General features: G+C 42.8%; 1 protein-coding gene and 1 non-coding gene across 2 annotated transcripts; one reads left to right on the top strand and one right to left on the bottom strand.

The window, feature by feature from the left end:
- Window positions 1-699: 699 nt before the first annotated feature.
- LOC136145321 (U1 spliceosomal RNA) lies at window positions 700-861 on the top strand. The gene has a single exon (XR_010658764.1). It is a non-coding gene; the product is annotated as a U1 spliceosomal RNA (small nuclear RNA).
- Window positions 862-6,005: 5,144 nt separating this feature from the next.
- On the bottom strand, window positions 6,006-7,028 carry MOS (MOS proto-oncogene, serine/threonine kinase). Its single transcript, XM_065902596.1, has one exon. The coding sequence runs from the start codon at window positions 7,026-7,028 to the stop codon at window positions 6,006-6,008; it is 1,023 nt and encodes a 340-aa protein (XP_065758668.1).
- Between the last annotated feature and the right edge of the window lie 17,276 nt (window positions 7,029-24,304).

Raw genomic sequence — 24,304 nt, 5'->3', positions numbered from 1 at the left:
TGGTCACGTGATCTACCCAGAGTAGACCAGTGTGACCCTTGTCATGACATTCACTTGAGAAATAGGGGAGAAAACAGGTTATTTTTTCTGTCTTTAAAAAAGATCCTTACTCTTCATCTTGTGGCAGAATTGAAATTTCTTAAGGACGTCACAATTACTGAGTGTTTGACAAATATTTGGTCAGATGGACAGTATAGTGTGTTCTAATATGATTTACCGTTCCTAAAAGGGGCAAGGTTTACTTCCAGTTCTGAAGCCAGGGAGGTTCTGTAACTCGACTCCTCTGAAAGAGGACTGGCTTCTGGCATTGGCTGCCATTATTCTGTCAAGGTTTTTTTTTTTTTCTCCTTTCCCTTTAAATTTCTTCTGGCTGCACTCTATTATTCCATAGACCTTTAGGTTTTCCCTTTTTGTAATCTGATGCCCTATCCAGCAGTGTTCAGGAAGCCGTCTTGCTTTAGTTCAGTCCTTCTCAGCTGCTTCTGCTTTCCTTAGCTGAATGGGTGGCTTGTGTTTTTCTTTTAGTCTTTTGGGGGAGACTGTAGTGTTTTATTACTCTATTATAAAGAAAGTATGGATTACTTATAGTGAGTTGATGCACGTGTATCAGCATAATCAAAAAATATTTAGTTCAATCACTTTGATATTGTTTATTAAAATTCTTTTCATAGAAAAACCACATTAAAATATGTCCCTGTCATACTTACCTGGGAGGAGAGATACCATGATCAGGAAGGTGGTTTTCCCAGGGTGAGGCTCATCCATTGCACTCCTGGTGTGCTGACCTGTGACTTCCCCAAATGTAGGAATCTCAACCACATAATTTGTGGTAGTAGGGGACTGTGTTCACGCTATCCCTTAAAAATATATATATATCCCTATCATCCATCTTCTCCTAAGACCTAGCCACACATTCAATTTCTTTTTATTTTTGAATTTAGTCTTGATTTTCATCAGTTATACATGCACATCAAAGAGTCAAATAGTTGCACTAGAATTATTTCCACCACCCATCCCACACCCCCAAATCCCTCTAGGATGTCATGCAAACTCTTAGAGTCTCCCAACCACTTTTAACTTTTTGCTATCAATTTTGTTGTCTAAGTCCACACCTCTAAATAGTGTGCTTACGTAGACTCTTCTTGATTTGTTTAGTTTCAGTTGTTGTTTAGTGACTTCTCTCTTTGGAAAATTAGGATCACTCCTATTCCTGTTCTCTATAGTCATAATTCCTTTCCATTCTTCCTTTCATCATTTTTATGTTATAGCTCTGATTAGATCAACATACTGCATTACATCATTAGAACTCTACAAGGCTATTTTGAACTGAATCATTTCTTATGTAACCTGGCTTTTCTTGTGTTGCCCAATATTTCATGCCCCCTAAAGGCAAATAAACTTTCTGTTTTATTTGCTTTGTTTTCTCTGTACTCATCATTAAGTTAAATCCAGACACTCTTCAAATTATGGAAGTATTCTTTCAGTCCATTCAAACACAGATACTCATTTACTTTATTGTCTTTGAGTCTTCAGACCTGTTCCAGTCTGCTTGTGATCTTTACTCACCATCAGCTTTGCCCTTTGTCTCTGTATTATACTGATGTCCTGGATCCTATGTTTTCTTTTTCTTCTTCTTTGGTTTATATACTTGCTTTTGGTGGAGTAAACCCTGAAGTAGTTTCCTGAGAAAAGGTGCACAGAAGTAATATTTTGAGACCTTGCCTGTGTGGAGAGGTCTTTAGTCAGCTTGTCCATTCAGTTGATAGTTTGGCTGGGTATAGAATTCTAAGTTGGAAATGATTTTCCCTCAGAATTTTGTAAGTAGTAGCCTCTATTATCTTCCAGGATTCTTATCTTTGGTATGTGATCTGGATTTTTAATAAAATTCCTGGAGGTTTTCAGGACTTTCTCATTGCCCCTACTGTTCCAAAATCTTGTGGTGATATGCCTTCTTGTAGTGTTTTCATTCATTGTCTGGGAAATCAATACTAAATCTTTTCAATCTGGAAAGTTTTGTTTCCTAAATTGTTGATACTTTTATCCTATTTTCCATGTTTTTCTCTTCCTAGACTTCCCAGACTGAGCCTCCCATTGCTTTGTCTTGTTATTTTCAATGTATTTTTTTTTCTCCTGGTTTCTGAGAAATTCATTTATCTTTATGTATCAATTTGCCTAATAAATTTTAATTTATATTATTACCATAGCTTTAACTTCAAAGCTCTCTATACTGTTTTCTAGGTTAAAAAAGATAGAACCTTGTTTTTTTTCAAGTAGCCAATAGTTCCTTTTATAGGTCTCTAAGGATAACATTTTATTTTTCTCTTTCATATTAAAGGATTTTTTATAAAAGAAATAAACTGAGCGTCTGCTCCCATTTAATGCATGCATGCTTAGTTGCTAAGTTGTGTTCAACTCTTTTCAACCCCACGAACTGTAGCCCACCAGGCTCCTCTAACTGTGGAATTCTCCAGGCAAGAATATTGGAGTGGGTTGCCATTTCCTTCTCCAGGGTATCTTCCCAACTCAGGGAGTGAACCTGCATCTCCTGCACTGGGAGGTGGATTCTTCACCACTGAGCCACCAGATAAGGCCCAAGTACACTCTGTATCTACCTCCTTCTATCAACATTGGGTACCATATTATTTTTGTCAGATACCTTTCTGTTTCCCTTTAAAAACCATCCCCAATGACACTATCCTAATGTTGTACCAAGTAATGCCTCCCACAGCAATTTTCTTGGTTGACTTTTGTGAATTAGATAAAATGCATTTAAACATTTGAAATCATGAAGCTAAGAGTAGGGTATTCCCTGACATCACCACCATTCTAGCTGGTGAAGTAGAATGGTTAAGGGCTTGGGTCTGGCCCAGTCACTTAGCTGTGTGACCCTAGGCAAGTTCTTCATTTCTCTGTGCTTATCAGGGGGCTTCTGTGCCTGTCCTGTGTTTCCTGACCCCATACCTGGTGACCCTCTCATTTAACTGCTTTCCGAGCTCAGCAGTGGATAGACCCTCCTCAACACTTTCTGTTCTCTTTTGCTTTCTCATAACTCTTATAAGCTTAGCTCTGTATGATCTCAGCCCTGTTCTCAGGAGTTTCATCCTCAATTTGTGCCCTGTGCATGGCCACCTGCTCTTCAGAGCGTGTATTTTTGCAAGTCCTTCTGGTATCTACCATGACAAGGTCCTCCCCTGAGCCACCCGCCATGGCTCCCTGCTTTCTTTCCCGGCAAGCTCTTCCAGTCATTAGGCATCACTGCTGACATTTGGAGTCTGTACATTTTCTCTGTCTCTTAGTGTCTCTGACCACGGGGTTTACAAGGTCCCTATCCCCTTTTCTCTGTGTCACTCTCTGTGGTTCCCAGGAGCAGGGAAGATGTTTGGATCTGAGCTGTGACCATGTTCATTTGGGGAACTGAATTCCAGAATTTATTTAAGAATGCTTTTAATAGGTATCTTTCCATGGCTTGTCTGTCTGAAATAAGGCATTTCAGCATAGTTCAAATCTTGTTTTAACACCTCTGGTATAACAAACTGATCCTCTGTAATTTCTTCAATCCATTGTATTTTAAACATGCCTACCATGAACTCCTGTTGCTACCATGCACAGAGGGAAGCTTTTGTTGGTATGGGTCTGTGGCTGGTTTGTCCCCAGCTTTGTAGACAGAACCCACAGCATTGGACCAATACCATGCAGTCGTAGACAGCTCCCTTTTGCTTCCCTGGAGAATGGTTCTAACCTCTCACCTCACTCTGTAGACCCCCTACTCTCAATCTCTCTTAATAGAAGAAAGTGGAAGTCCACAGATGTGAACCTCCCCAGTCCCTATTCCTCCCACTTAAAGTCTCATCTGTGATGGCAGTTATCCTGCACTCTGCCCACATCCAGAAAGAGATGTTCTTCCTCTCCAAGGCCACAGTCTCTTTCCTTGGCATTCCTTTTCATTTCTTTCACAAGTTCTTAAAACTTCACCAGTCATCATTGTCTCCTCTTGCTTCTTTCACAGATAAACTCACTTCTTTTATCCTAAAAGTAAACTCAACCAAACCAGCAATCTCAAAACACTTCTGTGGATCTCGCCTCCTCTGAAGGTTTCTTCTTCTCCCTTCTGCCTTAACAATCCAAGCACAGCTTCTATATCAAGCTGAAAGTGCTGTTGCTAAAGGCATGTCCACTTTGCCCTAATGACCTGGCCCAGTGACTTCATTCTTTAAAGTCCAAGCACAGCTCCTACATCATAGAGACATCACTTTGCCAACAAATGTCCAGATAGTCAAAGCTGTGGTTTCCCAGTAGCCATGTATGGATGTAAGTGTTGGACCATAAAGAAGACTGAGTGCCAAAGAATTGATGCTTTTGAACTGTGGTGTTGGAGAAGACTCTTGAGAGTCCCTTGGACTGCAGGGAGATCAAACCAGGCAATCCTAAAGGAAATCAACTCTGAATATTCATTAGAAGGACTGATGTTGAAGCTCCAATACGTTGGCCATCTGATACAAAGAGCCGACTCATTGGGAAAGAGCCTGATGCTGGGAAAGACTGAGGGCAAGAGAAGGGGTGGCAGAGGATGAGGTGGTTGGATAGCATCACTGACTCAATGGACATGAGTTTGAGTGAACTCCCAGAGATAGTGAAGGACAGGGAAGCCGGGCGTGCTGCAGTCCATGGAATCACAAAGTGTTGGACCCAACTTAGCTACTGAACAGCAGTAGCTCCTATGTCAAGCCCTTGCTGAAAGTGCTGTTGCTCAACAGAAGTCAACTTTGTCCTAAAAAACAGGTTCAGTCACCTCATTCTTCTAAATCCACCTACCAGTAACCATGGCCTTGATTTCTATGATGGGAATCTGGTTCTCCTTGTCTGCTTTCCTCCATCCCAATGTTAAATTTTACTATTCCTCAAGGTTATTATTTCTTCTCACATCATGTAATCTTTCCTTGTTGTCTTATGATAACTGGAAAAGGGACCCAGTTCAGAAGTATTTTAGCAAAATTATAACAGTTCAAAATATCACAAGAAATCATTTAACATATTATTCCTACAAAACTAAATTTATCTCAATTCGAGAGTTGTATGTGTGAAGGTCATTACAAACAAGTAGGTTTTTGGAAGAGGAAGGAAAAATTAATCTTTTTTTAAAAAATGTTTTTACTTATTTAGTATGGGAACAAAAATTAACTGTTAGTACTTTAAATTTAGGTGGTGGGTATGGAGCATGTTATTTTGACTTTATCAAAAAATTTGGCATTTTCTAATTCAGTTCTGTTTTGGAAAACCTGGTTTTACAAATAGCAAATTTGAAAAAAGTGCAGTACCATGGAGCTGTTAAAGTAAGCACAGTAGCTGTGAAAGCAAAACATAACCCTGTAAGGAGATAAGGTAGGTCCTAAAACCACCACGGGGCTTCTCTGGTAGCTCAGCGGTAAAGAATCTGGCTGCCAATGCAGGAGACCCTGATTCCGTCCCTGGGTCAGGAAGATCCCCTGGAGGAGGAAATGACTACCCACTCCAGTATTCTTGCCTGGGAAATCCCATGGATGGGGAGCCTGGTGGCCTACAGTCCACGGGGTCAGCAAAGAGTCAGATACCAGTTAGCGACTCAACAACAATCACAAAGAATAGCCATTTTAATGAAAACAAGAGATATGAGCTGATGTCCTCTTTGTTGGGGTTGCAGACAACCATTTGTTACAATTTATTCAGGAATACCTGTTACTGCCTGGAGGAGGGCATGGCAACCCGCTCCAGTATTCTTGCCTGGAGAAGCCCATGGACAGAGGAGCCTGGCCGGCTGTAGTCCATGAGGTGGCTAAAGAGTCAGACGCGACTTAGCGACTAAATAACGACAAAGAGCACCACGACTGCTCTGCGGTTTGTCTTAGAAAAAGCATTTGAGATGGAAGGAGTTTTTTAGGAACTTTATTTTCTAAGAATCCATCCTACCTATATGATATTTTCCCCCACTAAATCTTCACTTCGTTAAAAATGATCAGAAACAAAGACGCTTATCTGGATCCAGTCTCAAGTCCTCCCAGCTCCTCTTTCAAAGCGTGGAGGTCCCCCAAGAGAAGCTCTGCGCTCGGCCTCTCGGGAGCAAGGGCCGCCCAGCAGCGCTGGACAATGCCTGCCAACGTCTTCCCCGGGACAGAGTCGGTGAAGACGGGCGCCCGGAGGGCGGGCCGGAGGTGGTAGGCCACCACCGCGTAGAGCACGTGCTGCCGCTCCCCAGAGAAGGGCGCCTCCCGCGTGCTCATCTGCCAGAGGGTGATGGCGAAGGAGTAGATGTCGGCCTTGGGAGTAACGGGCCCTCCTTTGAGGAGCTCTGGGGCTCGGTGAGTGTAGGTGCCGCCCAGGTGGTGAGGTGTTCGCGGGCTCCGCAGGTCTTCCAGCCTCGCGGAGCAGCCGAAGTCCCCGACCTTGCAGACGTCCTGCTCACTGATGAGGATGTTGGCCGGCTTGAGGTCCAAGTGAACGATGCTCTGCGCGTGGAGGAACAGCAGGCCGCTGACCACATCTAGGGAGTACTTTAGACACCTCTCCAAGCCCAGGTGCGCGCCAGCGTCCCCAGGGCAGCTGGTGGGGCCGTAGATGACCTGGTGCAAGGTGATGTTGCCCCCGAACTCCATGATGACGGTCCCCAGACTGTTGAAACCCGGGGGCGGGCGCGTGCTGGCCGCCAGCACGCGCACAATGTTGGCATGGCGCAGCCGGGCCGCGTTGAGCTCGGCCCAGAAGCTGCGCCTGGACGCCCGCGGGTTCTTGGAGCACTGGCTCACCTGCTTGACGGCCACGCGCACGCCGTAGTAGGTCGCCTCGTACACTGAGCCGAAGCCCCCCGCGCCCAGCCTCCGGAGTAGACACACCTGCTCCCAGTCGATGGAACACCAGGCCAGCCGGCGCCGGAGGCGCGGGGCCCGTGGCGGGATGCCCCCCAAGAGCTCACAGGGGCTGCTGCAGGGCTGCGAGTCCCCCGACGACGGCGAGAGGTCGCCGGGTAGGTGAGGGCGCCGCGGGAGGGGCGAGGGCATCTCTCCTGCAGCGCGGACCCCGCGGGGGCGCAGGTGAGCCGGCCTGGAAGAGGGGACCCCGCCGGCCTGCAGGCATCACTGGCTGCTACCCCTCCGCTCCACCCGGTTGTTTGTCTCCTCTGCCTTCATCATCCCCAAAGGAGCCACATCTGTGCGGCTCCTCAGCGAGGACTTTTATCAGCTGGGGAAACCATCTGAGCGCAGGCAGCACCACAACCCCATTCAGATGAAGGCATTTCCCTTGGGTACTTACAGTGAATTCTTATAAAACAAGCCCCGGAAGAGGGTTCACCAGATAAACAGTTGAACTTGCCCCAGGACTCACCCCTCTTCTACAAGTTCTTTAATTATTATAAAGCAGGCTTCCCGCCCCCCACTCCCCAGTCCCCACACCCTCCAAGTCTCATCCAATGGGCGTCATCGGTCCTCAGATCACAACAGTGCAATGAAATTTTTTTCACACTTTGCAGGCTATAATGATTGTCAGTTTACTCTCCAGCTGCATTAAATCACTTCCAGCAGTTATTGGCAGAAAGAGTTGAAACATGAACAGCTGACACTTGTTGAACCGATTACAGGGAAAATTAGGTGTAACGTTCACAGAGGGATGAAAAATGGTAAGCTGAAAGTGATCGATCCAAACAGAGTCGCTGATACAGGTCACAGCACAAATACTCTGAGTTTATAAGGGAAAGGAAAATTCTCTGACACCCCATTCAGCTGATAGAGCAAATTAGCAAGACTTTTTAGCAACATATGGAGTCCTTAGCAGTCCTTGGGGGTCCATGGCTGTCAGGCGCACCCAGTAATCTCACTTGCAGAAGAGATTCTAGACTTCACAGCAAATAAGTTACAGAAGTTTTGAAGCAGAGTTAGAGGAGAAAAAAGAATGAAAATGATTCAGAGCCACAGCCAGAGCATCAAATAATAACAAATACGAGAGAATCCTAGGAGAGGAAAATATCTGAAGAAATAAAAAGAGTCACAGTCATATACTGGTCCTCCACATACTGTGGAAAATAAATCCAGGGTCTTGCTGTTCAGCCATGAGTTCCTCTTTTCTAATTTTTATTAAAAAAAAAAAAAGACAGTTTTCATTTCATACCTTTGGGGAAAAAAACGACAATAACACCCTGTTCATGAAAAAACATAGGAAGATGTTAGGATCTACCTTTTGAAAAGTCAAATGGTAAAGTTCTATCTTGACTTTATTTCTGCATTTAGAACACATAGGTGATGTGTAAACAAACACATTTTTCTGATGATGGGTCTATGCTTCTGAAGTATATTTGTTCCAAGAAGATATGTTAATAAACAGTCCATTTACATGACCCATTGGAAGTCTTCTGAACCCTAGAATAAGATTTCTATTCTATATTACCCCTGTGACTTACCATGTGATATCATGTATAATATTTAACCTGTTTTAGCCTCAGTCTTTTTATTTAAGAAATCAGGATAATCATTAAAATAAACTTCTGAATTTGGGGAGCCCTATCTGGAGTAATGGAGCTTCCCTGGTGGCTCAGACAATAAAGAATCTACCTACAATGCCAGAGACCTGGATTTGATCCCTGGGTAGGGAAGATCCCCGGAGAAGGCAATGGCACCCCACTCCAGTACTCTTGCCTGGAAAATCCCATGGACGGAGGAGCCTGGTAGGCTGCAGTCCATGGAGTCGCTCAGAGTCAGACACGACTGAGCAACTTCACTTTCTCTTTCATTTTCATGCATTGGTTCTTGCTGGGGAATCCCAGGGACAGCGGAGCCTGGTGGGCTGCCGTCTATGGGGTCGCACAGAGTTGGACATGACTGGAGCGACTTAGCAGCAGCAGTAACAGGCAAGAACACTGGAGTTCATTGCCATTTCCTTCTCCAATGCAGGAAAGTGAAAAGTGAAAGGGAAGTTGCTCAGTCGTGTCCGACTCTTAGTGATCCCATGAACTGCAGCCAACCAGGCTCGTTCGTCCATGGTATTTTCCAGGCAAGAGTACTGGAGTGGGGTGCCATTATGAAACTCATAAAAATGTATTATGGGATTATACCAATAAGATCTATTAGACTGTATTGGTTTGGGGGGTTTTGTGTTTGTTTTTTAAAAAATGATACCATAGTGTGGATTTTATTTGAATGGTTTTTTTTTTTTTTTTTTTTTTAGTATTTGTTTACTTGGGCTCTCATGATCTTTTGTTATGGCACCAGACTCTACTTGCTCCACGTGGGCTTAGTTGCCCCACAGCATGTGGGATCTTAGTTCCCAAACTAGGGATCAAACTCATGCCCCCCCCAATCCTCCAATCTGGAGGAGGAGCCCAATTATTAGATGGCCTTTAGGGCTTGTTGAGATGAGGAAGCTGGGGTACAGTCTCAATAGGCCATGTTTAGGCAGGAAATGGAGAAAGAACCTTCTGGAGGGCTTCCTCTCAATATTTCCCTCCCTGTGTTTACTGAGGTTTGGGCCACTTTCTCAGTACCTTATGTCAGAACTTTCTCTCCCCTTTCCCAGCATCAGGATCTTTTCCAATGAGTTGGCTCTTTGCATCAGGTGGCCAAAGTATTGGATCTTCAGCTTCAGTATCAGTCCTTCCAATGAATATTCAGGGTTGATTTCCCTTAGAATTGACTGGTTTGATCTCCTTGCAGTCCAAAGGACTCTCAAGAGTCTTCTCCAGCACTACGATTTGAAAGTATCAATGGATATGTGGACTTTCTTCAGTACATATATTCTACAATACTACACAAGTCACAGTTGGTTGAATCTGAGGATGTGAAACCTCAGATATGGAGGGACAACTATAAAGTTATATGTGGATTTTGAACTGCTTGGGGGTCAGTGTCCCTGACCCCTAGTCGTCCAAGGGTTAAATGTCTATGTTGTGTTAGTCACAGAAACATTTGATTTCAGGCTTTTGTATGTATCAGATCACCACTGTATACTTTTTTAAAAATTATTTATGTGTCTGCTTTTCATTTTTGGCTGCACTGGGTCTTAGTTGCTCTGAGCGGGCTTTCTCTAGTTGCTGTGCATGGGCTCATCATGGTGATGTCTCTTGTTTCAGTGCACAGGCTCCAGGGCAGACAGGCTTCAGTAGTTGCAGCACCAGGCTAGTGGACTAGTTGCTCCACAGTGGAACCTTCCCAAACCAGGGACTGAACCCATGTCCCCTCCACTGGCAGGTGGGTTCTTACTATTGTACCACCAGGGAAGTACAGTATTGTATTATATAAACTGTGTCAGTGGACGAATCGACTGGAGGCTGATTTGGGATTTATATGTCCCAATTAACATTACCACATTTCAAAGACCCTTAATTTACAGATTACCAGAAAAAGACTAGCACGGTCTCTTCCACTATTGAGTGTAATCCCATATGACCTAGCTCTCACCTGCAGATGATAATGCCCAATTATATGACTAGATGTTATTAATAACTGGCCTTGGTATTGGTCCCCACATTCAGCCCAACCCAAGGAAGGAGGTGGCCCCCCAGTAATTTGCCCCAGATGACCCCATAGGAGATAGCAGGCATTCTGTAACTTGTGTCATTTTCCACCAAAAGGAATGGATTTGAGTTGGCACATTAGCAAGCTTGTTCGTCCAGATGAAGTGGACTTGTAGCTCCAACTTTGAACAACAGCAACTGAAGTCAGAAGCAGGGTCCAGGAAGCAAGGTAGAAGATATGAAATTACTATAAATCTTCATTTTGAATGGCTTCGGGTTTTAGGTAGTCCTCTGTTCAATTCTATGTTTCCAGTACTTTTATTTTATTTTTCCAGTACTTTTATCTTATACTTTTCTATTATTTGGTTAGTTTCTTGCATAATTAACCTACACTCTGCTTTCCATGTATGTACAACCCCATGGTGGCACTAGTGGTAAAGAATCCGCCTGCCAGTGCAGGAGATGTGGATTCAATCCCTGAGTTGGGGACTATCCCCTGGAGAAGGAAATGGCAACCCACTCCAGTACTCTTGCCTGGGAAATCCCATGGACAGAGGAGCCTGGTGGGCTCCAGTCCATGGGGTCGCAAAAGAGTTGGACGGACCTGAGCACAGATGAGCACGTCAATATATTATCAATGTGATGGGTCATTATAATACTTGAATATACTGTAGGACATAAGCTTAAATTCCATGGCACCACGTTATGACATAAACTAGGGAGTGTATACATCAGATTATCTTTGCTTTCAGTGGTGCTCAGGGAGAGAAGTCTGCATTAGTGGATTCATAAAAGCTTATAAAAATTAGGGGGATTTAGGATAATCTTTCAATACAGAAACAAAATGAGGCATAGCATTGACACAGCAGGAACAGCCTCATTCAATTTACTATAATCCATGGTTAACCACTGTATTAGTTAGGCTTCTTAGGTTCCCCAAAGTAGTAGAAACCAACTTAAGCAGGGAGAAGTTTATCGGAGAGATTTTGCAGGATCACAGACTTGAGAACCTGAAGAAATACACTCAGAAGTGGGCAAGACCTGAGCGTGCATGCATGCTAAGTCACTTCAGTCGTGTCTGACTCTTTGCAACCCCATGGACTTCTGCCCACCAGACTCTTCTGTCCAGGGAATTTCCCAGGCAAGAATACTGGAGTGGGATCCCATTTCTTCCTCCAGGGGATCTCCCTGACCCAGGGATCAAACCCATGTCACTTATGCTTCTTGCATTGGCAGGTGGATTATTTACCACTAGTGCCACCTGAGAAGAGCTGAGACGTTTCTACAAACCAGGAAACAGGAACCACTGAACCAATCTGGACAGAAAAGTATGGCCAGGATGCCAGTTGCTGGACTGAGTGTCCCACAGTCATTATTTTCATCTCAGGATGGAGTGACCCGCAGGTCTATTTCATCCACTGCTCTCCCTTCCTGGTGGCACAGCATGGGGAAAGACAGTACGTGAAGCTTTGGTCCCCCTTGTGGAAAGTGGGCACCTGGATATACTATCTCAACCAGACCACGAAACATTGTAAGGAGAAGTAATTTCTGAAAAGAAATCCAAGGCGTTGTTAGGAAGCACTAGATATTATGCAGCCAGAGAGAGACTGTTGTCCCCTACACTCCCCAGGGGACCTGCCTCTGGCAAAGCCAGGGCGGTAAGGGGGACTTGGAGTATAAACTTCCCTAGTGCGTCTACATCCTGAGTTCAGCTGTGATGATGTCCTGTCCCCTGGCGCCCTCATGCTCTTTCACATTCATCCTTTGGGCTGTGGGCTTGTGCTTGTGCATGTGTGCTCAGCCATGCCCAGCTCTCTGTGGCCCCATGAACTGTAGCCCGCCAGGCTCTTCTGTCCATGGGATTTCCCAGGCAAGAATACTGGAGTGGGTTGCCATTTCCTCCTCCAGGGGATCTTCCCAACCCAGAGATCCAACCCACGTCTTCCGCATTGTCAGGTGGATTCTTTACCACCGAGCCGCCAGGGAAGACTTCGGGTTGTGGGAGAGGATTCTGAAGACCCTGCTCTGCATGTCCTGAAAACAGTCCTTCCCAATTGTGCTCTGCACTCATTCAGACGTTTCCAGGGTACTTTCCTTCTTCTTCAGGACTGTGATGACTCGATTCTTGTGGCCCTCTTGGGAAGGCGAAAACCATCACAGGGTAATCACCAGGCATGTCTGAGCCACTTGGGGTGTTAGCACAGTTTAATTATTTTGGACACTAATTTCTCCATAAGTTCCAGTGGTTAAGAGGCTATTTTTATTGATTAGGGTCTCCAGGTCTATCTAATCATCATATTTTCCTTCTCTTGGCCATAATGATTGATTCAATAAATCTCAGTTTAGGGAATTTTCTAGATCAGTGAAGAACCAGCACCTTTAGGAGACTGCTTACCGGAGAGAGAAGTGAATGTAGAATAAAGCAGAGCAAAGATCTGGTAAAAGAGAGATGGGGACTTCCCTGCTCGTCCAGTGGCTAAGACTCCAAGTTCTCACTGCAGGGGGCCCAGTTCAATCCCTGGTCAGGGAACTAGATCCCACATGCTCCAACTAAAGATCCCATCCAAGTGTAGCCAAATAAATAAAATAAACTTTTTTTTTTTAAAGACCCCAGTGTTTGGACTCTTAGGACTAATTCTGCTTGAAGCAAGAACTTCTCATGAACTTCTACTTCCCTGGTGGCTCAGACGACAAAGACTCTGCCCACAATGCGGGAGACCCAGGATCAATCCCTGGGTCAGGAAGATCCCCTGAAGAAGGAAATGGCAACCCACTCCAGTATTCTTGCCTGGGAAATCCCAGACAGAGGAGCCTGGTGGGCTACAGTCCATGGGGTTGCAAAGGATTCGGACATGACTGAGCATGCATGCCTGCATTCACAGTGGCTGCTGGTGACTCAGTGGAGGTAGTGGGGAAAACAGGAAATTTGAAACTCGGCAGTCAGCATTCATTTTATAAGAAGCATCCCAGCATCTCTCATGATGGAGATTGGAAGTGTTGAGTCTCAGTGGCTTAAGTGCTGGATTATGCACTTAGATTGGAATTTCCCAACGGGATCATGCAGACCACTGAGGAGCTGATGCCACAATTGCTCACCCAGCAGAAGAGGCATCCCAGCAGTGCTGGCACCCAGTGGAACAATTCTCAACCCTTGAAGATTGGTGACCTGGTAATGGGGCCAGTGGACAGTGCTGGAGGTCTGGGTGTCCAGCCTCTTCCTGTTCTGGAGGCAAATGCCCATGGGGCCTTAGAAGCTGAGCAGGAGTCCAGAGCCAGGACTCTGACTTCAGAAAATCTCTAGTTCTGAGGAATGGAAGGAGACTGTAAAGGAAATGCTTTTATTTATTTATTGGCTGCACTGGGTCTCCCTTGCTGCATGTGGGCTTTCTCTAGTTGTGGTGAGCAGGTGCTATACTCTAGTTGTGATGTGTGAGCTTCTCATTGTGGTGGCTTCTCTTGTTGCTGAGCACAGGCTCTAGAGCATGCCGTCTTCAGTAGCTGCAGCACATGGGCTCAGTAGCTGTGGCTCCCAGCCTCTAGAGCACAGGCTCAGTGGTTGTAGCATGAGCTTAGTTGCTTCACGGCATGTGGGATCTTCCCAGAGCCTGAATTTGGCAATAAGGAATGCATGATCTGAGCCACAGTCAGATCCTGGTCTTGTTTTTGCTGACTGTATAGAGCTTCTCCATCTTTGGCTGCAAAGAATATAATCAATCTGATTTTGACCATCTGGTGATGTCCATGTGTAGAGTTGTCTCTTGTGTTGTTGGAAAAGTGTGTTTTCTATGACCAGTACATTCTCTTGGCAAAACTCTGTTAGTCTTTGCCCTGCTTCATTCTGTACTCCAAGGCCAAATTTGCCTGTTATTTCAGGTATCTCTTAACTTCCTACTTTTGCATTCCAGTTCCCTATGATGAAAAGGACATCTTTTTTTGGTTTTAGTTCTAGAAGGTCTTGTAGGTCTTCATAGAACTGTTCAACTTCAGCTTCTTCGGTATTAGTGGTTGGGGCATAGACTTGGATTCCTGTGATATTGAATGATTTGCCTTGGAAATAAACAGAGATCATTCTGTTTTTGAGACTGCACCCAAGTACTGCATTTCAGACTCTTTTGTTGACTATGAGGGCTACTCCATTTCTTCTAAGAGATTCTTGCCCACAGTAATAGATATAATGGTCATCTGAATTAAAATCGTCCATTCTAGTCCATTTTATTTCACTGATTCCTAAAACGATGTTCACTTTTGCCATCTCCTGTTTGACCACTTCCAATTTACCTTGATTCAAGGACCTAATATTCCAGGTTCCTATGCAATAGTGTTCTGTACAGCACTGGACTTTACTTCCATCACCAGTCATATCCACATTCTTTCTGGAGTTATTTCTCCACTCTTCTCCAGTAGCATATTGTGCACCTACCAACCTGGGGAGTTCATCTTTCAGTGTCCTATCTTTTTGCCATTTCATACTGTTCATGGGGTTCTCAAGGCAAGAATACTGAAGTGGTTTGCCATTCCCTTCTCCAGTGGACCATGTTTTGTCGAACTCTCCACCATGAACCAATTGTCTTGGGTGGCCCTGCACAGCATGGCTCATAGTTTCTTTGACTTAGACAAGGCTGTGGTCCATGTGGTCAGTTTGGTTAGTTATCTGTAATTGTGGTTTTCATTCTGTCTGCCATCTGATGGATAAGGATAAGAGGCTTATGGAAGCTTCCTGATGGGAGAGACTGACTGTGTGGGAAACTGGGTCTGTTCTCATCTGACTAGTTCAATATAAATACTCTTTTCAATAGTCCTTTATCCCTGGATCCAAAACAATGCAGTCAACTTCAAAATTTGGTCTTTTAGGTTATAATTTTAAAAAATAACATATTTTCTAAAACTTTAAGTGAATGCAAATGAACCTTTAAATATCAATATATAAATCCATTTATCGAGTCTCCAGCACACAGAGAAAGGTACTCAGTGATGAAAAGTTCCTCTATGATCAATGCAAAGAAATACAGGAAAACAATAGAATGGGAAAGACTAGAGATCTCTTCAAGAAAATTAGAGATACCAAGAGAAAAATTTATGCAAAGATGGGCACAATAAAAGACAGAAATGGTATGGACCTAACAGAAGCAGAAGACATTAAGAAGAGGTGGCAAGAATACACAGAAAAACTATAAAAAAAAAAAAAGATCTTCATGACCCAGTTAACCACAATAGTGTGATCACTCACCTAGAGCCAGACATCGTGGAATGCGAAGTCAAGTGGGCTTTAGGAAGCATCACTACAAACAAAGCTAGTGGAGGTGATGGAATTCTAGCTGAGCTATTTCAAATCCTAACAGATGATGCTGTGAACGTGCTGCACTCAATATGCCAGCAAATTTGGAAAACTCAGCAGTGGTCACAGGACTGGAAAAGGTCAGTTTTCATTCCAATCCCAAAGAAGGGTAATGCCAAAGAATGTTCAAACTACCGCATAATTGCACTCATCTCACACCCTAGCAAAGTAATTCTCAAAATTCTCCAAGCCAGGCTTCAACAGTACATGAACTTCCAGATGTTCAAGCTGGATTTAGAAAAGGCAGAGGTGCCAGAGATCACATTGCCAACATCCATTGGATCATGGAAAAAGCAAGAGAGTTCCAGAAAAACATCTACTTCTGCTTTACTGACTACACCAAAGTTTTTGACTGTGTCAATCACAACAAACTGTGGAAAATTCTGAAAGAGATGTGGATACTAGACCACTTTACATGCCTCCTGAGAAATCTGTATGCAGGTCAAGAAGCAAGAGTTAGAACTGGACATGGAACAACAGACTGGTTCCAAATTGGGAATGGAGTACGTCAAGGTTGTATATTGTCACCCTGCTTATTTAACTTATATGCAGAGGACATCATATGAAAGCCAGGCTGGATGAAGCACAAGCTGGAATCAAGATTGCCACGAGAAGTATCAACAACCTCAGATATGCAGATGACACCACCCTTATGGCAAAAAGTGAAGAACTAAAGAGACTCTTGATGAAGGTGAAAGAGGAGAGTGAAAAACCTGGCTTAAAACTCAACATTCAGAAAACTAAGATCAATGCATCTGGTCCCATTACTTCTTGGCAAATAGATGGGGAAACAATGGAAACAGTGACAGACTTTATTTTCTTGGGCTCCAAAATCACTGCAGATGGTGACTGTAGCCATTAAATTGAAAGATTCTTGCTCCTTGGAAGAAAAGCTTTGACCAATCTAGAAAGCATGTTAAAAAGCAGAGACATTACTTTGCTAACAAAGACATTACTTCCAGTTTAGTTCAGTCACTCAGTCGTGTCTGACTCTTTGCAACCCCATGGACTGCAGCATGCCAGGCCTCCCTGTCCATCACCAACTCCCAGAGTTTACCCAAACTCATGCCCATTGAGTCAGTGATGCCATCGAACCATCTCATCCTCTGTCATCCCCTTCTCCTTCTGCCTTCAATCTTTCTCAACATCAGGGTCTTTTCAAATGAGCCAGCTCTTTGTATCAGGTGGCCAAAATATTGGAGTTTCAGCTTCAACATCAGTCCTTCCAATGAACACCCAGGACTGATTTCCTTTAGGATGGACTGGTTGAACCTCCTTGCAGTCCAAGGGACTCTCAAGAGTCTTCTCCAACATGACAGTTCAAAAGCATCAATTCTTTTGTGCTCAGCATTCTTCACAGTCCAACTCTCACATCCATACATGACCACTGGAAAAACCATAGCCTTGACTAGACAGACCCTTGTTGACAAAGTAATGTCTCTGATTTTTAATATGCTATCTAGGTTGGTCATAACTTTCCTTCCAAGGAGTAAGCATCTTTTAATTTCATGGCTGCAATCACCATCTGCAGTGATTTGGGAGCCCAGAAAAATAAAGTCTGCCACTGTTTCCTCATCTATTTGGCATGAAGTGATGGGAACGGATGCCATGATCTTAGTTTTCTGAATGTTGAGCTTTAAGCCAACTTTTCCACTCTCCTCTTTCACTTTCATCAAGAGGCTCTTTTGTTCTTCTTCACTTTCACCCCCATAAGGGTGGTGTCATCTGCATATCTGAGGTTATTGATATTTCTCCCGGCAATCTTGATTCCAGCTTGTGCTTTATCCAGTCCAGTGTTTCTCATTACTTTGCCTACTAGTCAAAGCTATGGCTTTTCCAGTAGTCATGTATGGATGTGAGAGTTGGACCATAAACAAAACTGAGTGCGGAAGAATTGATGCTTTTGAACTGTGGTGTTAGAGAAGACTCTTGAGAGTCCCTTGGACTGCAAGGAGATCCAACCAATCAATCCTAAAGGAAATCAGTCCTTAATATTCAATGGAAGGACTAATGCTGAAGCTGAAGCTCCAATACTTTGGCCACCTGATGCAAAGAACTAACTTGTTGGAAAAGACTCTGATGCTGGGGAAGATTGAAGGCAGGAGGAGAAGGGGATGACAGAGGATGAGATGGTTGGATGGCATCACCGACTTAATGGACATGAATTTAAGCAAGCTCTGGGAGTTGGTGATGAACAGGAAAGCCTGGTGTGCTGCAGTCCATGGGGTCGCAAAGAGTCGGACATGACTGAGCAACTGAACTAACTAAGGGAAGATGATTAAGTCTAGAACTCACGAGATCTCATTAGAGAGTGATCAGTTGATGTGTTAAACTTACAGAATTTATCCATCCCCCTCGGCCTGCATGGTGGTGATGAGGAAGGATCAGAAATTGATAAGTGAATAGGAGCCTACAATAGGCGAATCCATCGTACCTCATTGTTAGTTCTCAGTATTGGACTTGATGACTAAGTAGTAACTAACACATAAGGCTGAGGAGGGCAAAGCCAGGACTGCCTTCAGGGTCCTCTGTGGTTTAAAAAATTTTCTTAAGAAAAGAAGTTCATTTCTCATTTAGGGAAAGTCCAGGAAGCTCTCAAAGGCAGCTTTCCTCCTTCCAGGATGTTTCAATATTATGGCATTAAAAAAGTTGAAGTATAGTTGATGTATAATATTCTAATCATTTCAAGCATACAGCAGTGTGATGCAGTATTTTTATTGCTCATACTCCATTAAAAGTTATTAAGGGACAATGACTATAATTTCCTGTGCTGAACAGTATATCCTTGTTTCTTATCTATTTTATATATAATATTTTATACGTCTTAATCCTGTGCCCTTAATGTGCCCCTCTCTGCTCCCCTCTCCGCTTTGGTAACCACTGGTTTGTTTTCTGTATCTGTGAGTCTGTTTTTATTTTGCATATATATTTGTTGTCTTTTTTAGTTTCCATAGATAAGTGGTATCATAGAGTGTTTGTTTTTCTCTGTCTGCTGTATCTCTAAGCATAATATTCTCTGGGTCCATCCATGTTTTTACCAGTGCAGAACATCATTGTTCTTTTTTTATGGCTAAGTAATATATAGTATATTTATTACATGGCTGAGTAATACTAGATACATACATATATATAGTTTATATTAGTAGTAATACTCGATATGTACATGTTTATATTAGTATATATTATGAGTAATACTAATATAAATATGTATGTATGTAGTATAAACTATACATATATGTATCTAATATTACTCATACTAGGTGTGTATATATATGTATATGTATATATATAGTTTTAAATTTTGAATGAAGTCCCAAGGTATTTCTGGGGTATCTGCCAACATTTAGAAGTTAATGGAAAAGTAATTGGGGCTATCCATTATCCAGAGCTGCTGTTTTAGCACAAGCAGCACAAAGATTGAGGAGCTAGGTCCCTGAGGGTGGGTGCAGCAGGTATGAGGCTGTCCCTGGACAAACACCGATTCTGTCAAACATCCATGTGATGCATGAGGTGTGAGTGCTACTCCACTGGCTAACCCTGAAAAAATACCACCACCGTCAACTGGTCCTTAGTTCTGTTAATTACAGGAAATTTATGATTTAACAGCAATTATAAGCAGTGTACAAAGGATTATTCCCCACCTTTTAAACCACTCAGAACTCACTGGGAGTCACCAGAGGAAGGTGGCGACATCACACACACAGCTGTGCACCCCTCACCTCTGCTCCTGGACCTGGGGCCGGGGGGACAGTGGGAGGAGAATGCTACAGGACACTCAGGGCCCTGTCCTGTTGCGTGCAAATCCTGAATTTAGCTTTTCTGACTCTGTAAGTCCTTATCACCCCCATGGCCATCACTTTGAGGGGTCCTAAGATGACGAAGAAGGAAGAGAAAGGGAGTTCACCCAGTCAGAACTGGGCGACTCCGACATTAGAACTCCTGTTCCTTCCAGAGAGAGGAATAACACGTGACAAAATAACTGGGAATCTTGGTAAAGGTTATATGGATCTTCACTGTACTTGGAAGCTTTCTGTAGGTCTGTAATTTTTCAAAATAAAAGCTAAGAGAAATAAATTGAGATCTACCAAAAAAACCCAAAGGAATTCCTGTCCTTTGGAGGACTGTGACCTCCCTGTTCCCTGATGTGTGAGGTCACGTATCAGTGTGGAATGGTTTCTATCACAGATCACAGAATAGCTAATTAAGATCAGTATAAGTGGTGAAGGGTTATTCCATGTAACATGAAATATAGAAGGAGATGGTCAGAGCTCTCAGAGGACTTCAGGTTGAGTTGGTGTGCCAGCCTCAGCATCACAGCTGCATCCCAGATGCTGGAAGAGCCAGCCATGTCTGTCCACTTTACTAGGGACGGAGGAGTTTTCCTAGAGGGAGCCCGGCCATTATCCTTGCATTCTCTCAATGTGCCCCAACAGCAGTGCCTGACTACTGTTACCTGCAAGAAGACATCGGCCCTTCAAAAAAGAAAAAAAAAAAAAAAAGAAACAACCCCACCCCCATGGATCTATAGTTGTTGTTTTTGCCTCTACTCCAGGAATAGAGATTTTATTTGTTTAATAAAAATCCAACTCTTTTGCAAAGCGAAACAGTTTAGTGAGAAGAGTGACATTGTTTAACATTTTTGCAAGTATTTTCAACTATAGGTTGGGGCTTAATTGAAAACAACCAGCTCCTCACACCTGTTTGAACATTCAGTCTGTTGTGATATGTTGTTGTGGATGAAATATCTGAAAGAAACTAGTGTCTCAGAGATAGGCACAGCTGCATTTTTTTATTAGTATTTTCAAATAATTGTGCCTATTCTACTTTGAAACTATATCCAAACTTGGCAAGTGGTAGTTTCTTAAATGTTAGTTGCCATGTAGAATTTGAAACTGTAACAATGTACTTTTTGTACTCTATAACATTAAAACCCAATGGTCTCTCTTGAACACTGAATGGGTCTTTTACAGAGATATGAATTTGTAACATTGGTCATTTGAAAAAAAATAATAATTCCCTGAGTTATGCAAACCTTCCAGATGTTGACACACTTCATTACACAATACCAAAAAATTACATTCGTTGATATCACCACTCATCTCATCAGAAAGTAATGAGAAGCCACCACATCAAGGTGTGGATAAAAGTTTCCAAAATTTCACTTTTCCCTTGAAAGCAGATTTTTATCAGAAGCAACGAATGCTGTCAGTGGTTTCTTTCTGGACGTGACAAGCTTGCTTCATTCAGCTTTCGGGACCAATGTCTGCCAGACACCCAGTATCCCACACAGGACAGACACACTGCATGTTGTCACACGCTCTCAGGCTCCTCTTGCCTAGGGCAGATCCTCAGACTGTCCTTATTTTTGATGACCTGGACAGTTCTGAGGAGTCCAGGTGAAGTATTTTATTAAGTGTCTCCCATTCGGGGCTTGTCTGGTGTTTTTCTCATACTTCCCCGGGGACGATGGTTTTCTGGAAGGAAGACGGCACGAGCCAACTGCCATTCTCATCACATCATGTGGCGGGTGTGTAACATCAACACAGCTTACCCTCCTTCATGCTGCACTTGCGCGTCTGGCTAAGGTTGTGTTTGTCAGGTTTCCCTAAAATCTCTATTTTTACCCCATTTCCATATTATGCTCATTAGAAAGAGGTCCTTACATGCCGTCCTTACTTAAGGGGCAGGGAATTATGTGGTTGTGTGGATACACAGATTATTTGGATTTTTCTGCCCAGGAGATATGTCTATTCCTCCTCCATTTATTTACATCAATATGTAGTCATGGATATTAAACTTTGGGTTACAATCCAATACTACTTTATCTTCTTGCTAAAATTATATCCAGCTTTGGCCATGGAAACTCATTCAATTAGCTACTGTTTCCCTTTGACACACCCTCATCGTTATGGGGCTTTTATTTCCATTTTAAACACTTCTGTACTTTCTGACACAAAAAGATGCTCTAGGCTCCTTTTATATATTTCCTGTTCCAGTCCTAGAATTGGCCATTTAGCCAGGGCAAGTTTTTTTTTAATCTTTTTAACTTTAAAATATTCAAAAAATAAACGTACAGTGGAGTGAATTATTATAAGGAACACACCCTTCCAGTGTTGCGCTGGCGCCGGCTCACACAGCCCTAAGAGCTGTTTGTGTAATCTCTTCCCAGCTCCACAATGACATCATGTTGGTAGCCTGAAATTGGCCACGGTGGTAGTATTTACATGATGGAGATCGGGAACCTCTACAAGTCAGGGCTTTCTTTCCCCCTTGGAGAGTCAGCTGTTACACACTAGCCTACCGCTGCTTGTAACTGCCACCCAAGGAAAGAAGGAAAACCACAAGCTAATAAATAAAACCTTGCCAGCCACCTCGGTAACCCCTCCATATTTTCCATCCCAGTCCTGTCTCTCCAGAAGTCACTGCTACCCTGACTTGACAGTAATCACTTCCTTGTGTGTGTTTAGTGTTTTTTATCACCCATGTGTCCATCCCTGGACACTATGGTTAATATCATACATTATTTACGCTGGTGTATATTTTAAGCCTTTAATCTACAGGCTGACTTTCCAACCCTTCTTTGTCTTTACAATTTATCTGTTGATGCATGTGGACCATTTTATCTGTAGATGTTCCCCTATCTGGATTTTTACTGATTGTATCCTTACAGGAATCCTAAAGGTAATCAATCCTGAATATTCATTGGAAGGACTGATACTAAAGCTGAAGCTCCAATACTATGACCACCTGATGCAAAGAGACTCATTTGGATGCAAAGACTCATTGGAAAAGACCCTGATGCTGGGAAAGATTGAGGGCAGGAGGAGAAGAGGGTGACAGAGGATGAGATGGTTGGACGGCATCACTGACTCAATGGACATGAGTTTGAGCAAACTCCAGGAGATAGTGAAGGACAGGGAAGCCTGGCGTGCATCAGTCCATGGGGTTGCAAAGAGTCAGACATGACTGAGCAACTGAACAACAACAAATACTTACGCATGTATTTCAGCATGTTTCCTTGTTCTCCATTATTCACCATATCAAATTGACATTGACAATATTCCACCTAACACATTCTCTTCAATTGTCCATGAAATGTATCAAGACAACCTGCATAAATTTTGACCCCATGAACTGTACCCCACCAGGCTCCTCTGTCCATGGAATTCTCCAGGCAAGAATATTGGAGTGAGTAGATCCCTCTCCAGGGATCTTCCCAACTCATGGATTGAAACTGGGTTTCCTACGTTGTAGGCAGATTCCTTACCATCTAAGCCATCAGGGAAGCCCCTCCATAAAAACAAAAACAAAAACAAAAAACCCCAGCAAATGTAAAAGAATTGAAACCAAACAGAGTGTGTTCTCTGATCACAGTGGGATTAAACTAGAAAGGAATAACAGAAAGATAACAGGAAAAATCTCCAAATACTTGGAAGCTAAATTATACCTTTCAAAACATTTCATGTGTCAAATAGGAAATCTCAAAGGAAATTAAAACCAACAACAACATAGAACTGATATGCAAATAGCATGTTAAAATTTGTGAGACACAGCTAGCACAGTGCTAAGAAGGCAAATTTCACCCCCAAATTTCATGTTAGGAAAAAAGAGAAGTCTCAGATCAATAGTCTATACCTGCACCTCAAGAACTTAGAAAAACAAGGGCAAATAAATTCAAAAGAAGCTTAAGGAAGGAAATAATAGAGATCAAAAAACAATGTGATTGTAAGCAAGGGAGAACATCAATGGAACAAAATCTAGGTCTTTGAAAAGATCAAAAACATTGACAAACCTCTAGCAACAGTGTCATTTATCAAAAGACAAATTCCCAATATTGAGACTGAAATGAGGAGTGTTACTACAGACTCTGCAAACATAAAAAATATTACAAACAACTCTATTAATATATATATAAATTTGGGAAATTAGATGAAATAGAACAATTCCTCAAAAAATATGAATGACCATAATTCACTCAATAAAAAGTACATAATTTGAATTGCTCTTTAAGTATTAAGAAAATTGAATTAAATTTAAAAACTCTCCCAAAAGAAATCTTGAGGCCTAGATGGTTTCACAGGAGAATTCTCCCAAAGACTTAAAGAAAAATTAGCACACACACAAAAAAAGCACAGATTCTACAAAATCTATTCCAGAAAATAGAAGAGGAGAGAACATGTTCCAACTCATTTTATGAAGTTAGTAGTACTTTGATATGGAAACCAAAGACACTACAAGAAAAGCAAACTATAAGACCAATATTCCTCTTAAGAGTTAATGCAAAAAAATCCTTCACAAAATATTAATAAATAGAATTCAGCTAAATATAAAAAAATTGTACATCAAGACCAAAGTGATGTTGATTCAAGGCATGCAAATATAGTTCAGTATATGAAAATCTAACCATGTAATCCACCATATTGGTCTGAATAGGAAGTCACATCAGCATATCTAAGGACATTTAAGTTCTTTGTTGTTGTTTTAGTCCCTAAGTCCTG

Source organism: Muntiacus reevesi, chromosome 12, assembly GCF_963930625.1.
Source record: "Muntiacus reevesi chromosome 12, mMunRee1.1, whole genome shotgun sequence".
Taxonomy (NCBI): Eukaryota; Metazoa; Chordata; class Mammalia; order Artiodactyla; family Cervidae; genus Muntiacus; species Muntiacus reevesi.
This window is presented reverse-complemented; position numbering and strand designations above follow the sequence as displayed.